The sequence below is a fragment of the Doryrhamphus excisus genome, chromosome 19 (genome assembly GCF_030265055.1).
Source record: "Doryrhamphus excisus isolate RoL2022-K1 chromosome 19, RoL_Dexc_1.0, whole genome shotgun sequence".
In the NCBI taxonomy this organism is placed as follows: Eukaryota; Metazoa; Chordata; class Actinopteri; order Syngnathiformes; family Syngnathidae; genus Doryrhamphus; species Doryrhamphus excisus.
Window position 1 is genome coordinate 7,463,842 of NC_080484.1, and position 14,643 is coordinate 7,478,484.

The 14,643-nt window shown below is 41.6% G+C and overlaps 3 protein-coding genes across 6 annotated transcripts; 1 reads left to right on the plus strand and 2 right to left on the minus strand.

Annotated features, from left to right (window-relative positions):
* Positions 1-115: 115 nt before the first annotated feature.
* Positions 116-9,514, plus strand: heca (hdc homolog, cell cycle regulator). Of its 2 annotated transcripts, none has more exons than XM_058057865.1 (5): positions 116-578; positions 2,653-3,655; positions 4,830-4,996; positions 8,608-8,720; positions 8,805-9,514. In XM_058057865.1, the coding sequence occupies exons 1-5, from the start codon at positions 425-427 to the stop codon at positions 8,967-8,969; spliced, it is 1,602 nt and encodes a 533-aa protein (XP_057913848.1). In that variant the 5' UTR covers positions 116-424; the 3' UTR covers positions 8,970-9,514. The 2 variants fall into 2 exon arrangements, with proteins under 2 accessions (XP_057913848.1, XP_057913847.1); XM_058057864.1 differs by having other exon boundaries at positions 8,566-8,720; positions 8,805-9,512.
* On the minus strand, positions 9,301-12,344 carry mtif3 (mitochondrial translational initiation factor 3). Of its 3 annotated transcripts, none has more exons than XM_058057875.1 (4): positions 12,014-12,174; positions 11,249-11,705; positions 10,922-11,073; positions 9,301-10,854 (listed from the first exon to the last, which is right to left on the minus strand). In XM_058057875.1, the coding sequence occupies exons 2-4, from the start codon at positions 11,700-11,702 to the stop codon at positions 10,621-10,623; spliced, it is 840 nt and encodes a 279-aa protein (XP_057913858.1). In that variant the 5' UTR covers positions 11,703-11,705; positions 12,014-12,174; the 3' UTR covers positions 9,301-10,620. The 3 variants fall into 3 exon arrangements, with proteins under 3 accessions (XP_057913858.1, XP_057913859.1, XP_057913857.1); XM_058057876.1 differs by lacking the exon at positions 12,014-12,174 and adding an exon at positions 11,780-11,859; XM_058057874.1 differs by lacking the exon at positions 12,014-12,174 and adding an exon at positions 12,191-12,344 and having other exon boundaries at positions 9,303-10,854.
* A 644-nt stretch (positions 12,345-12,988) lies between these two features.
* knstrn (kinetochore localized astrin (SPAG5) binding protein) lies at positions 12,989-14,639 on the minus strand. Its single transcript, XM_058057703.1, has 9 exons — positions 14,533-14,639; positions 14,365-14,406; positions 14,204-14,285; positions 13,986-14,015; positions 13,804-13,903; positions 13,611-13,725; positions 13,477-13,538; positions 13,327-13,401; positions 12,989-13,224 (listed from the first exon to the last, which is right to left on the minus strand). Exons 2-9 carry the CDS (start codon positions 14,381-14,383, stop codon positions 13,096-13,098), a joined length of 612 nt encoding a protein of 203 aa, XP_057913686.1. The 5' UTR covers positions 14,384-14,406; positions 14,533-14,639; the 3' UTR covers positions 12,989-13,095.
* Between the last annotated feature and the right edge of the window lie 4 nt (positions 14,640-14,643).

Here is a 14,643-nt window from a genome sequence, read left to right on the forward strand (position 1 = left end):
TGAAGTACACCGACGCTGTTTTTTTCTGACTGGCGTTTCAAAGGCGATGAAACTTCCACCTTTCCCAGGGCATTTGAACGCGGCACGAGTCGCCGTAGGCCAATGCCGGGGGTCCTCTGACGTCACGGGGTTTGGAGAAGACGACAGAGCAGGAATGAAAACAAGAGAGGGACACGCCTTCTCTCCTAAAGGTTATAGAAGCTTAATAAGTGCTGCTGTCAGAGCCGCACAACCGTAGGCCTATCGTACACAGAAGAGACTTAAAAACAACAACTAGAACAACAACAACAATACGTCTGTGATTCACAGAAACAATCGAGATTAGCATTGCAGAAATGGAGTCCACAGAAATGTCCGACTACGTTGTCAGCAGTCGTTGGTGTTAAGCGGTCGAAAATAACATTCGAATCGTGTCACAAAAAAAATGCCCAACCAGAAGAGCAACAAGGGGAAGAAGAGCAAACGCACCAACAGTAGCGGAGATGAGCAGGAAAATGGAGCCTGTGCGGCCGCAATCGGAGGCGCGGCCGCGGCGGCTGCTGCTGCCGCTGCTGCACCCGGGAACGAGCGTTCGAGTGGTAAGAGAGGAAACAGGACACAGATGTACAAGTTTGGTGATGCTGCCTCCCTTGCTGTGCCTGTGCCGCTGTGGGACATTCTTTGACATGCCTGCACACACAACGATGTTGCAAACGGCTCTGCTCCTGTTCGGCTTTCTGTTGCTGCACTGGAAACGAGCCGTTCAAAACTTCCATTGGAAATAATGCTATTTTTATGACTTTGCAGATAATCTGCAAATGTAGGCTCAGCGACTTGACGCAATTGGAGGCCTGGTGTGAAATTGAACCAAACATTGTTGCAGATGAGGTCTCTTTCTATTTAATAATTGCCGAAAAGAAAACCTACTGTTGCTATTTTCTTAATCCAGCATTTTAGCCGTGGTGATGTGATATGCTGCACTGGAATGACAAATATCTAAAATTGCCCAAAATATGATCAGAGTTTGGAATGAAGATTTACTACCATAGATTGAACTGAAGTCTGTGCTTATGTTATTGCGTGGATTGCAAGTGACATGTCTGCCCACGCACTCATATGCACTCCTCTTCTTTGTGGCTTATAGGACACCAATGCACTGGTACTCCTTATTACACACTAATAACTTCATGCGGATGTATTCGTAATCTAACTCATATCAGTCTTCACTATACATACATCAGGGGTCTTTAAAGCTGGGTCACTATGGACAGATTCCGGCCTGTGTGTGTGTTGTGGGGGGGGTCTGGAACAAATGCATTGGATTTACATTATTTCTTATGGGAAAACATTTATTGGGTTTTTCTGACCCTTTGGAACAAATGTAACTGAAAAATATGTATTTCTTATCAATCGCAAACTATACTACCACAAATGTCACATGTGTACCCATTGTGCGATTAAATCATAATAGTAATAGTAATAATAATTCAGTCCATTCATTCAATACCGCTTTTTCCTCACAAGGGGTGCTGGAGCCTATCCCAGCTGTCTTCGGGCGAGAGGCCGGGTACACCCTGGACTGGTGGCCAGCCAATCACAGGGCACATATAGACAAACAACCATTCACACTCACATTCATACCTATGGACAATTTGGAGTGGCCAATTAACCTAGCATGTTTTTGGAATGTGGGAGGAAACCGGAGTACCCGGAGAAAACCCACGCATGCACGGGGAGAACATGCAAACTCCACACAGAGATGGCCGAGGGTGGAATTGAACCCTGGTCTCCTAGCTGTGAGGTCTGCGCGCTAATCACTATACCGCCGTGCCGCCCTTAATTCAGTCCATTCATTCATTTTCTACTGCTTTTCCTCACAAGGGTTGCGGGGGTGCTGGAGCCTATCCCAGCTGTCTTCAGGCGAGAGGCCGGATACACCCTGGACTGGTGGCCAGCCAATCACAGGGCACATATAGACAAACAACCATTCACACTCACATTCATACTTATGGACAATTTGGAGTCGCCAATTAACCTAGCATTAACCTAGCATTAACTAGCATTAACCATGTGGGCAGACATGTGGGAGGAAACCGGAGTACCCGGAGAACACAGGGAGAACATGCAAACTCCACACAGAGATGGCCGAGGGTGGAATTGAACCCTAGTCTCCTAGCTGTGAGGTCTGCGCTCTAACCACTAGACCGCCCTTAATTCAGTCCAATCAATTGAAATTAGAACCTTGAGCAACTGGTTCAGGATATTCCTACAGAACAAAGTAATCGTTTACGTGTTTGCTTGTTTTTTTCACCAACAGACTAGAATGTTGGCACAGCTTCAGTGGAAGCCGTTCACAGTCTTGGGTTGTTTGGTCTATTTTTTGGCGGAAAAATCTTGTTATTTTTAGAACTCATTTGCTTGTAATTGAGATTCTTCATGAAGGGATTTGGATGTTGTGTAAAAGCAGGATTGAATGTGCATGTGTTAGGATTTGTCATTCGACAGAAGCATATGGCATATTTGTGGGAAGAACCATCACGTTACAGCAGGAACGTTCTAGTCGCAAGCCAGCAACTACGAGCGTGCGAAACGACCGTGTTTTCTCCCACAACAAAAAACATGTAATGTACCGCACTCTCAATCTCTGATCTTTACTTGTCTTTGGTTCTTCAGAGGTCCAGTGTGCGACCCCCCTGGGCTGCAGCTTGGGCTGTGCCATTGACCTGGAGAAGGATGACTACCAGCGGGTGCTCTGCAACAATGAGCTGTGTCCTCACGGTAACTGGATGCATCTGCAGTGTTTCTACGAATGGGAGAGTTCCATTCTGGTGCAGTTCAACTGCATTGGCCGCGCACGCTCTTGGAATGAGAAACAATGCCGGCAGAACATGTGGACCAAGAAGGGATATGACTTGGCTTTCAGATTCTGTTCCTGCCGTTGCGGGCAGGGTCACCTGAAGAAAGACACAGACTGGTATCAGGTGAAACGCATGCAGGACGAAAGAAAGAAGAAGCCATCTGAGAGGAGCACTGGCCGCATGGGGGCCTGCGGAGGAGCTTCCGCAGCTTCCGCGGACGGGTTTTTGGAGGAGCCGAGGAAAAGTAAGCCAGTAGTGGGATCGGGTAAAACAGCACACAGAGCCTCGAGTCAGGAGCTACCAAGGAGACAATCAATGGAGCGCCAGAACTCTGTTGAAAGAGGAGCAACGGGAGGACTCTTTTCTTTGGGGCCTCCTCTCAAGTCTCCGTGTGACTCCCCAGGACAGTCTCCTCCATCTGGTTTCTCCTTCTCACCAACATCTGTACTCGGACCTGGTGGAGGTGGAGCAGCTTTCCGGGGCTCCCGTCAATTAGGAGAGTTCCTCAAATCTGCAGTCCACATGGACACGCAGCGCAAGCACCTTTTAGTCGGGGGAGCCCTCAGCAGAGGTTCTGGCGGCATTCCTCAGCTCGACCCTGCAGCCGTTCTACCCCTGCCCATGGCCTTTACCCTCCCGCTGCATCACCGGCTCGCCTCGGGGAGTGTGGGTGACGGTGCTCTTCCTCAGCCCATGCAGTTCCTAAGGAGGCTGGACCTCTCTGAACTTCTCACTCACATCCCTCGCCATAAACTAAACACCTACCATGTTCGCATGGAGGACGACGCCCAGGCAGGCCAGGGAGAAGAACTACGCAGGTAGGACAATGGCCATGGCGGTTGATTCATTCATTCATTCATTAATTTTCTACCGCTTTTCCTCACGAGGGTCGCGGGGGGTGCTGGAACCTATCCCAACTGTCTTCAGGCGAGAGGCGGGGTACACCCTGGACTGGTTGCCAGCCAATCACAGGGCACATATAGACAAACAACCATTCACACTCACATTCATACCTATGGACAATTTGGAGTCACCAATTAACCTAGCATGTTTTTGGAATGTGGGAGGAAAACCCCTAATTGTGCCTCATTACTAAAACACATGGTATAGTTCAGCATGTTGAGTCATTTTTGTCATTAATACACCCATAAAAAAGTCCTGTGATTTCAGATCAACATTTGCGATGAAATTGACTGCTGTGATTATTAGATGAAAGATAAAAGTATGAAATGCAAGAGGAGTACATTCATTCATTCATTCATTTTCTACCGCTTTTTCCTCACGAGGGTCGCGGGGGGTGCTGGAGCCTATCCTAGCTGTCTTCAGACGAGAGGTGGGGTACACCCTGGTCGCCATATAGACAAACAACCATTCACACTCACATTCATACCTATGGACAATGAAGCTAGCATGAAACCGGAGTACCCGGAGAAAAGCCACGTGCCGCCCCCATGCCGGTTGGTGGTCACATAAAATCTGTGAAGTCGTTTGTGTGTATGTGCCAGATGAAGGCCAGATGGAGGAGGACATCAGTTGGACATCTGTAGGTGTGAAAGACAGCACAGTTGAACAATATTTCATTATTATATACATAACCAAAATAATCAGGATTTGAAGCATACCAGGCATACCAACAATGCTACTTCAACCCTATCAAACACCTTTGGAATTTACAGAATAAGATCAGTCACTTCTGACCTCACAAATGATTATTCTTGATGAATGGACAAAAATTCCTTCAAACACAATCCAACATCTTGTAGAAAGTCTTAGCATATTTGAAGATACTGTTTTTATTCCATTGCAGATGTTAGAATGAATTCCAGCATATACATAATCTGATGTACAAATAGCACGTGTTTTGCTTCCAAGACACGACGACTAAGTCAAACAGGAAGTATGGTATCTGGTTTAGCGTGACCACAAAAAAGGAAGTCACCTTCTCTACAAGCAGAGAATCAGTTGTGAAAAGTCCCCACTCTTGTCTTGTAGGTTCATCCTGTCCACCCTCACTGCCAGCCAGAGGAACGTGGTCAACTGTGCGCTGTGCCACCGGGCGCTGCCAGTGTTTGAGCAATTTCCGCTCGTGGACGGCACGATGTTTCTCAGCCCCTCACGCCACGATGAGATCGAGTATGATGTTCCGTGCCACCTGCAAGGTTAGACCTGGTTCATTGCATCATGTGGGATGCTTTGGTTTCATTTGCACGTTGCCAAGCACTGATAACAACAACATAACTGTCAACATTTGCATGATAAAATACCAGGATAATAAAGGATAATGAGGGAAAAATAGGAATTCTGATCTTTCTCAATAATTTAGTCATTCATTCATTTTCTACCGCTTATCCTCACAAGGGATGCTGGAGCCTATCCCAGCTGTCTTTGGGCGAGAGGTGTGGTAAACCCTGGACTGGTGGCCAGCCAATCACAGGGCACATATAGACAAACAACCATTCACACTCACATTCATACCTATGGACAATTTGGAGTCGCCAATTAACCTAGCATGTTTTTGGAATGTGGGAGGAAACTGGAGTACCCGGAGAAAACCCACGCATGCACGGGGAGAACATGCAAACCACACAGAGATGGCCGAGGGTGGAATTGAACTCGGGTCTTCTAGCTGTGAGGCCTGCATGCTAACCACTAGACCGGCATGCAGCCTCTTTCTCAATAATCTATCATTTAAAGACAGTTATACCAGGGGGGTCCAAATTGCAGCACAAACAGTAATTTTACATGAATACAGTCAAAATATTAAAAATATCAAAAGTTTAATTGCATAAAGTTGAAATATTTAAGAAAAAAGCTATTTTAAAATAACTCTGTAATATTGTGAGAAATAGTATATTATGTACATTGTATATTATGGCATTAAATTAAATGTTATGGGATTCATATTCATAATTACAAGATGGAAATTTACAAGAAGAAAGTTGAAATAGTTGGCAATTAAAAAAAACATGCTTATCTGTATATTTTTTCCAGATGGTGAAAAACGATATTTAAAAAATGCTGCATACAACAGATATGTTTCGGTATCGGTTGATATCGGTATGCGAGTGTGAATGGTTGTTTGTCTATATGTGCCCTGTGATTGGCTGGCGACCAGTCCAGGGTGTACCCCGCCTCTCGCGTGAAGACAGCTGGGATAGGCTCCAGCACCCCTGCAACCCTTGTGAGGAAAAGCGGTAGAAAATGAATGAATGAATGAATGAATGAATGAATGGAACGTTAGATTGGGGGAAAAAGTTCAAAATTTATGGGAATAAAATTAAAATATAAAATGTACACACATTATTCTAGAAAAGTGTACATATTTTGAAGAAAGAGCAAAGACTTCTTCGCATATTTACCTACATGTGTTGCTTTTCAAAATATCACAGTGGCCCTCTGTGGAAAAGGTTTGGACCCTAAAACTTAGAGCTAGACCAATGAGCTATTGGAGCTAATGAATGCATGGATTGCTTTCAATATCATTACAAATAAGATCATTCTGTTAAATGACATTAAAAACTGATAGCACCCTTAACAGACCGTGATAGCAGGTGGAAGGGAGTTCCAAAGCTTGGGGGCAAAGGCAGTATAAGAGTGACCCCCAGATTGGTTCCAGCCATTTACAATTCAGCCAAGTATGCTGGAGAAAGACCATGAATGACGAAGGTCTGGATCCAATGGAGAGAAAAGAGAAAGGGAAAATGAGTGTTTTGGAGCATTGGTGAAAAGATGCACCGGAATCATTATTATTATTTGTATTATTTGTACTAGAAGTTGTCAAATGAAAGAAGCCACATACAAATGCAATATGATGTAAGGTTTAATCATTAAAAACAGCGCATAATGCAAGTTGATGACACTCTTTAAACCTCCCCCATTTCCCACCCATGCTGCAGCCTATTATCACTTTTTTTTTTTTTTGCAGAGACCAGCCTTCTTTGCGAATTAGCCCCTACTCTTGCATATGCTTCTTTGATGTGTTGGACCCCACGCTTTGATATGTATGATGCCTAAATATGCATAAGCATGAAAGGATCATGAATTATGCTTTGCATTCTTTTTGTCCCGTTTTCTGGAGAGAAATGGTTTGACTGGGCTTGATTGAGATGTGCTTTGACAGCATGGATGTTATTTAAAGACTCGTGTGTAGTCTACATGGAAAACACCTTAGGAAATTAAATCTGTAAAACATGACGAATCCAGCCAGGAAAACCCCTCATTGTGCCTCGTTACTAAAATACATATTCAAGCCGTAATGTACACAAGGTATAGTACAGCATGTTGAGTCATTTTTGTCATTAATACACCCATAAAAAAGTCCTGTGATTTCAGATCAACATTTGCGATAAAAATGACTGTTGTGATTATTAGATGAAAGATAAAAGTATGAGATATACTTTTACACACGGTATAGTACAGCATGTTGAGTCATTTTTGCCATTAATATACCCATAAAAAATCCTGTGATTTCAGATCAACATTTGCGATAAAAATGACTGCTGTGATTATTAGATGAAAGATAAAAGTATGAAATGCAAGAGGAGTACATTCATTCATTTTCTACCGCTTTTTCCTCACGAGGGTCGCGGGGGATGCTGGAGCCTATCCCAGCTGTCTTCAGGCGAGAGGCCGGGTACACCCTGGACTGGTGGCCAGCTAATCACAGGGCACATATAGACAAACAACCATTCACACTCACATTCATACCTATGGACAATTTGGAGTGGCCAATTAGCCTAGCATGTTTTTGGAATGTGGGAGGAAACCGGAGTACCCGGAGAAAACCCACGCATGCACGGGGAGAACATGCAAACTCCACACAGAGATGGCCGAGGGTGGAATTGAACCCTGGTCTCCTAGCTGTGAGGGCTGCGCGCTAACCACTCGACCGCCGTGCCGTCTAACGTTCCAAAAATTTTTTATTTTGTTGAGTTTCTTATATTTATGACTAAGGATGCCCGATATTGGCTATTTTTGCTGAAAACCGATATGCCGATATTGTCCAACTCTCAGTTCTTGATACCGATATCAACCGATACCAAAACATATCTGTTGTATGCAGCATTTTTTAAATATCGGTTTTCATCATTGGGAAAAAAGATAGAGATAAAATAAAATACAGATATCGACCGAATCATATTTTTGTACGGTAATTATCAGACTTTTCAGAATGAACATATTTTTTCTTTAATATCTGAATACTATACTACTAAAATGACAAAGTTCTTATTCCTCGTTAGAATATGACTTTTCTCTTAATATTTTGACTTTATTCTTGTAAAATTACAGCTGTTTTTTCCATTATCATGTTTTTTTTAATTGCCAACTATTTCAACTTTCTTCTTGTAAATTTCCATCTTGTAATTATGAATATGAATATACAATTTCTAACAATAAGAGTTATTTTCCGATATTGTCCAACTATTAATTCTTGATACCGAGGAGAAATTGTAATTATGAATATGAATCCCATAACATTTAATTTAATCCCATAATATACAATATACATAATATACAATTTCTCACAATATTACTGAGTTATTTTCCGATATTGTCCAACTCTTAATTCTTGATACCGAGGAGAAAGAGGAGTACATATGCTGGTAAAGATTAAGATTAAGATTAAGATTAAGATATGCCTTTATTCGGCTCTCAGTGGGGAAATTTGCATAAATATCCAACATGTGCTATCATTTAGCAGCTAATCATGTGTCTTCATCTCTAACAGGAAGGTTAATGCACCTGTATGCCGTATGTGTGGATTGTCTAGAAGGTGTCCACAAGATCGTATGCATCAAGTGCAAGTCCCGCTGGGATGGGAGCTGGCACCAACTAGGCACCATGTACACCTACGACATCCTGGCTGCTTCGCCCTGTTGCCAGGTAGAAACACCAAATATATAACGATACAGTTTGAGCATCACGCTAAAGCATATATGACCCGCATCCCTGTGTGTGTGCCACCAGGCTCGTCTAAACTGTAAACACTGCGGGAAGCCAGTGGTGGATGTCCGTGTGGGGATGCAGTATTTCTCAGAGTACAGCAACGTCCAGCAATGCCCTCACTGCGGCAACCTGGACTATCACTTTGTTAAACCCTTTTCCTCCTACAAAGTACTTGAGGCTTATTGACAAATGTTGTTTACGCATGCTAGTTAAAGCTGCTTATCCTATATTTTTTTTTTTACAGTTTAGGAAAGTTTATATTTTCAGGGGGGTGGATGGGGCTTAAGGTGGTTGGATGTCTGAGGTTCTTATTTGTTTGGTTTGGTTCGTTCCTTTAAATGTGCAGACAGAGCATGTGCAAGTTCCGAAGACGGTGTGTCTAATGTTGAAAGCTCTAGAGAGGTGTCGGTAACGTGTTGAAGTGACTCTTTCATGGAAACATATTGATCTGTGACACGTGAATGTATCTGTAGGACAAATTAGATCTTTATTTTTACCAAAAACCATATCATTGTTGAATAAAGGCCGGATACATGGCGGTGTCAATAGTTTTTTTCTCTAATCAACTACCCTGATAGATAGATAGATAGATAGATAGATAGATAGATAGATAGATAGATAGATAGATAGATAGATAGATAGATAGATAGATAGATAGATAGATAGATAGATAGATAGATAGATAGATAGATAGATAGATAGATGGATAGATGGATGGATGGATGGATGGATGGATGGATGGATGGATGGATGGATGGATGGATGGATGGATGGATGGATGGATGGATGGATGGATGGATGGATGGATGGATAGATTTATATTTATTATTTAATATTTTTATTCTATTTATTAATATTTAATATATTTATTAATTTATAATTTAATTTATAATAATAAATAATAGTGTGGAGAATAAATAGATGACATCAGATATGAACAATGTACGGCGTAAACAGTAATTTTGCGCCACACAACTTTTCTCAGGGCTTTTCTTCCCGTCACTCACATATACAGCTGTGATTATTTTTTTTTGGCCTTTGATGTTGTTTAAAAACATTTTTCCAAGAAACATGCCAAACAGTCAGGCAACTTATATTATTCACTACCATATTGACATGAATATAAGACTGCAAAAAATTTTATTTTTGACTTCTCTGAGCTTTTCTCCCCATCACTCACACACATCTCACGAAATAACACAAAACTAATTCTTAGTTAGAAATGTACTTTTCAATCAACATTTTCATGAGTAAAAATTGCTGAATTCGCACATTTCCCCCGCTCAGAGTATCTCCGCTCGGCTTAAAGCAATGCTTCTCTACACTTAATGTTAGTGCAGACTTGCCAACATGTACAAATTTATCGTACTCAACAAGCAATTTGACTCTTGAATACACTTGTGTGTTTCACAGCCAACCATTTTGTTGCATTTTCCTGGTTTCATTTTCCAAGTCTGAGGCACTGATGTGCTGTGGCTAAGTGTCAATGCGGCAGTAATGTAGTTCCATCACCGTGACAACGTTAATAACAATGAATAATAATAACAATGTCGCTGTAGCTTGGTTAGCTTGGTGTTTCACATTACATGCATTGTTAGCTAAGTCTTTTTTTTAGCTGTTTAGCTGGAAAGACGTGTGTTTATGTCTCACACAGAGATTGTGGCGTTGGGCAAAATTCCCTTTAAGTCACAGTACAGTCACATTACCACTGAGGTAAAGGCCCAAGTGGACTTACCGAGTCTCTTCATTGGTTCTTTTTAATGTTACTGCATGATATTTGTTTCATGCCAACACAAATATTGACTTGCAAATAGGTTTTATTTCTATTTCTCATGTGTCACTGTTGCAGAGACTCCTCTTTTATGACAGGAGGTGACAGCTCATCCTTGTTAGGCTGTGAGCTATCAGACTGTGGCAATGAAGTCCGATCTTTTTGGTTTTTTGATAGTTCCTTTGCTGAAGGTGGCCGGAGGACACACATGGCCGCTTGACCGTCGCGTATCACTTTTGGCTTGGAAACAAATCCCACCATCACTTCCATTTGTTCCACGATCTTCTGAAGATTATCATCCTGTGGAAAATAAGATTTGCCGGTGAAGACAGCTGGAGGGAAAAACAATTGGAGCTCTCTTCCTTACCGGGTTGCTTGTAGGTGTGTTGCGTCCCACGCGTAGTGTTATCTTAACATGGTGTTTCTTCTCCAACCAGGTCTCCACTTGCTTCAGTTTGACTGTCAGGTCATGAGAAGCGATGCCAGATGAGAAGCTGAGCTCTTTGACCTGCACTGGAGCTGTACGGAGAAGAACCAGAACGGCTTTATATGTGTTACATTTTATATTGAAGTTATCAGACATGGTTTTGATTGTCAAGAAGGTTATTGATGAAAATGTTTGTTATTATTATGTATGCTTATGAAGACCTGCCAACATATCAGAATGGAGCTGAATGATTTTGGCTCGTTGTACCTGCTTTGGTTTTCTGTTTCTCCCACATCTTCATCTGCTCTTCGTGGATCTGTCTGCCGCTCATCAGACGATAGACCGGAGGGTCCTGATGTTCACCAAGGAGCACCAGTTTGAGTCCTTTCTCATCCATCAGTCGGATCACATCTCCACGGTGCATGACACCTAAGTTTTCTCCCGCCTCGCTGATCACACGGATCTCCCGATGCGGGATCTTACGGCCAACACTGGAGATTGTGGTCCGGGCCCTAGGATCCTGCTTTTTTTTCTTCTGTGGTGCAGGATTTGTATCGTCCGCTTCTGTGTCCAAGGAAGACCATCGCCGAGCGCTGGCAAAGATGAATGTCTTTTCGTTACTGATGAGCGTCCGCGCTGTTGCTGTCCTGTATCCGAAAGTGCCACCGTACACGGTTTTCACTGCATGACAGAGGACCAGTCTCACACAACCTGCAGCCATATTCTAAAAAACGGAGAAAATATACTTTTAATTCATATATACCGCTTTTCCTATCTTTGTTACTGATTGAGGCAGACCTGATTGATTATCACATCACCGAAATCAACAGCATATCCTTGCAAATTAATTATTACAACACTGAGCAACCCTGCAAATAAAAACAAGGCCAGCCTCCATTAAAAGTTTGTCAGATTTGACGTTCCTTTCCGATATTTTTTACAGTGCAACGTCAAATCACTAAGAATTCTTAATTTTTAAGCCACTGTAGTTTCTTTGGTTATTCGGAACGAATGAATCGATTTATTTCTTACTTTGGAGAGTTATACACATAAGTGTATTTCTACAGACGATTGGCACATCATTTTCGCGAGCATGTGGCGCCGAGTTACAAAGAGTGAAAACGTTGTCTTTCAGTCGTTTAGTCACTCGTGTTTTGTTTAGACAGATACAAATATCATAATTATTCATTTCTGGCAGTATTTACTCACTATAGCTCAACACCGTTAGCCCATTCTGTCTGAAGGACAACTGACGAGTCTTCTTCCGCAATGTTCTTCTTCGTTGAATTATCTACACGTTCACAAACATTATGTGCAATGTTGCCACCTACAGGTCACAAGGGGAAGCAACTGCTAGGTGCTGTCAATTGTCTCGGTCAGGAAAATTATAAAATTGAGATTGGTTCCGACAAATGGTGTGTAGGTGTTCCTAGGTTTCTAATATCTGTTGATTTATTTTTGTTGTTGTTGTTTTGTTTGGATTTCTTGATCATATTTTCTTGTTAGTTATTTATTTGTTTATCTATCATATTTTCATTCATTCATTCATTTTCTACCGCTTTTCCTCACGAGGGTTTTTGTTGGGGTTAATTAGTAGTTAATTTGTGGGTTTGTTTCATTGGATAACACCCTGGGCACCTGCAATATATTTAGGTAGGCAGTGCTCACAGGACCAGCATGCACCGGGGTGGGCCTATGGTTTTTGTACCAGCGCAAGAGAGGCAACAGGAGACAAGGCCCTTGTTCCTTTTTTGTTTGTTTGCTTGCTTGGTAATAAAAAGAAATAAGAAGAAACTGAACAAAATTGTTTGGACAATGACTCTTTAGCCTGCGTAAAACAAAACCTGTGGTGCATCAGTGGCCTTTTGATTATAGTTTAAGTTACGTTTATTTTTTGAAGGACAAATAGCCACTACATGGTGTATTTGTAGTTGTTTTCAAATATTTTCAACCAATTGTGTAATAAGAAAATAATTCCCACACAATAATTTCAGTGCATAATTCGAAAACGGAAGAAATAACGTTTTTATTTAGACTGAAGATATTACAATATTTAAAGTCATATTATGAGCCATTACACACACACACATTTCAGTTGAGTCATTTCTACAGGTTTACAATAATAAAGCCTCTGCCTCCATTAGAGCTTTTTCCATTTCGGCAGCTTCCAGGGAAAAAGTCTCTCTCTCTTGCAGCATATGTTGCCTTGCTTCACTCAGGTTTGTCATTGTTGTCTGGATTTCCTTCAAAACGTGTAAAATAGGGGATATTCACAATGTCAAAACACAGCAAGGTAAAAACAATAAGTATCAATGTCAGAATCACAATACTAATACAATAACAACCTGTAGACGAGATCGCTGCTGAGATGCCATGTCACTGAAATCCTTTAATTCCCTCAGCACGTCTGCGGAGACGCTCTAGAACAGGACACAAAGTTATTGATTTTGAATGAAAAAGGATCACAAGAAGATGAACATAAAGATGGAACATACCATTACTTCTTTTCTTTGTTCTTCATCTTGACGTGCAGCTTCTCCAAAAACTTCTCCTGAAACTAATAACCAAGGAGATTGTTCATTTCCGACAAGCAATAAACAACAGAGCATGTTGTATACAGTATACTTACCGAGGTCTATTTTTGTAGCCACGAGGAGTATCTGACAGTCCTTGAGGTTTTTCTGCAACACGGAATTTTCCTTTCCAAGGTCAGAAAACTGTTGCTCCAAATGAGTTACTCTTTGCTGTGTATTAAAAACAACACTAGGCTATCAACATGTACACAGCAGCACCTTGCATGGAGTCAAAGTTGATCTTTCTACCTGTGTCTCTGACAGGTTTTTCTGCAGTTGCTCATTGGCAGCCGTCAACTGTTGATTTTGCTCCTTCAGTTGCTCCTGCATGTCATGCCATGTTGAAACCCTGAGGAAATCAAATGTGTGATGACAGATTAAAAAAAGAATTCTATTGCATGAACGGAAAATTAATGCAATGTACTGCTTACCCTTTGTAATCCTTATGGGCAACATTTTTTCTGAAAAAAAAAAACAAAAAAAAAAAGATGCTATAAATGAATATCTGAATCATATCTGAGCTCATTGCAATACACAATTGTACGACTTATATATGGACATAAATGCTGTTTTGCAACCTCCAAACAGCCGTGAACGCATCATTTCCCTCCCATCGAGGTACAGTGTGTATTAAAAAGAGATTTGTTACCGCGTTATGTTTTCTTTTTGGTGAGTATTAGCTGCAGTTGCTGCTTCTTTCATCTCATTTCTATGAGCTCCTTTTTTGATCTCTGTGGAATGATGCCCGACTGGTCAGTGTTTTTGAATAAAATCAATAAAAATCAACTTAAGAAAATAGTTTATGCTCACCTCTGGGAATTTTTGACATTGTTCGATCCGAGACGTCAGCGACTACAAAAATACAACACAATGAACGGTTCGTAATGGACCAGCTCGCATATGCTAGCCGCTTAAGTTAAAGTATCTGGGGTGAAAATACAAGTGGGCACAACTTTTACGCATTTTAATATACCATACCTTAATCGAATCGTTTCATGAAGTTGTCAACAGGCACACCAACCACACCAATTTTCAAAACTACCAGTCCTGCATCGTCATTTCCGCTTTTGCGTCACTTTTTGTATCGGT

Excerpts from the sequence above, each read along its gene's own strand:
- heca (XM_058057864.1), top strand. The coding sequence starts at position 425 with ATGCCCAACCAGAAGAGCAACAAGGGGAAGAAGAGCAAACGCACCAAC. Across the intron at positions 3,656-4,829 it reads CAGGGAGAAGAACTACGCAG|GTTCATCCTGTCCACCCTCA; the intron begins GTAGGACAATGG and ends CTTGTCTTGTAG. Across the intron at positions 4,997-8,565 it reads TGTTCCGTGCCACCTGCAAG|GAAGGTTAATGCACCTGTAT; the intron begins GTTAGACCTGGT and ends CATCTCTAACAG.
- mtif3 (XM_058057875.1), bottom strand. The coding sequence starts at position 11,702 with ATGGCTGCAGGTTGTGTGAGACTGGTCCTCTGTCATGCAGTGAAAACC. Across the intron at positions 11,074-11,248 it reads GAAACAGAAAACCAAAGCAG|CTCCAGTGCAGGTCAAAGAG; the intron begins GTACAACGAGCC and ends TTCTCCGTACAG. Across the intron at positions 10,855-10,921 it reads ACACACCTACAAGCAACCCG|GATGATAATCTTCAGAAGAT; the intron begins GTAAGGAAGAGA and ends TATTTTCCACAG.
- knstrn (XM_058057703.1), bottom strand. Across the intron at positions 13,726-13,803 it reads AAAACCTGTCAGAGACACAG|CAAAGAGTAACTCATTTGGA; the intron begins GTAGAAAGATCA and ends TTTAATACACAG. Across the intron at positions 13,539-13,610 it reads GGCTACAAAAATAGACCTCG|TTTCAGGAGAAGTTTTTGGA; the intron begins GTAAGTATACTG and ends CTTGGTTATTAG.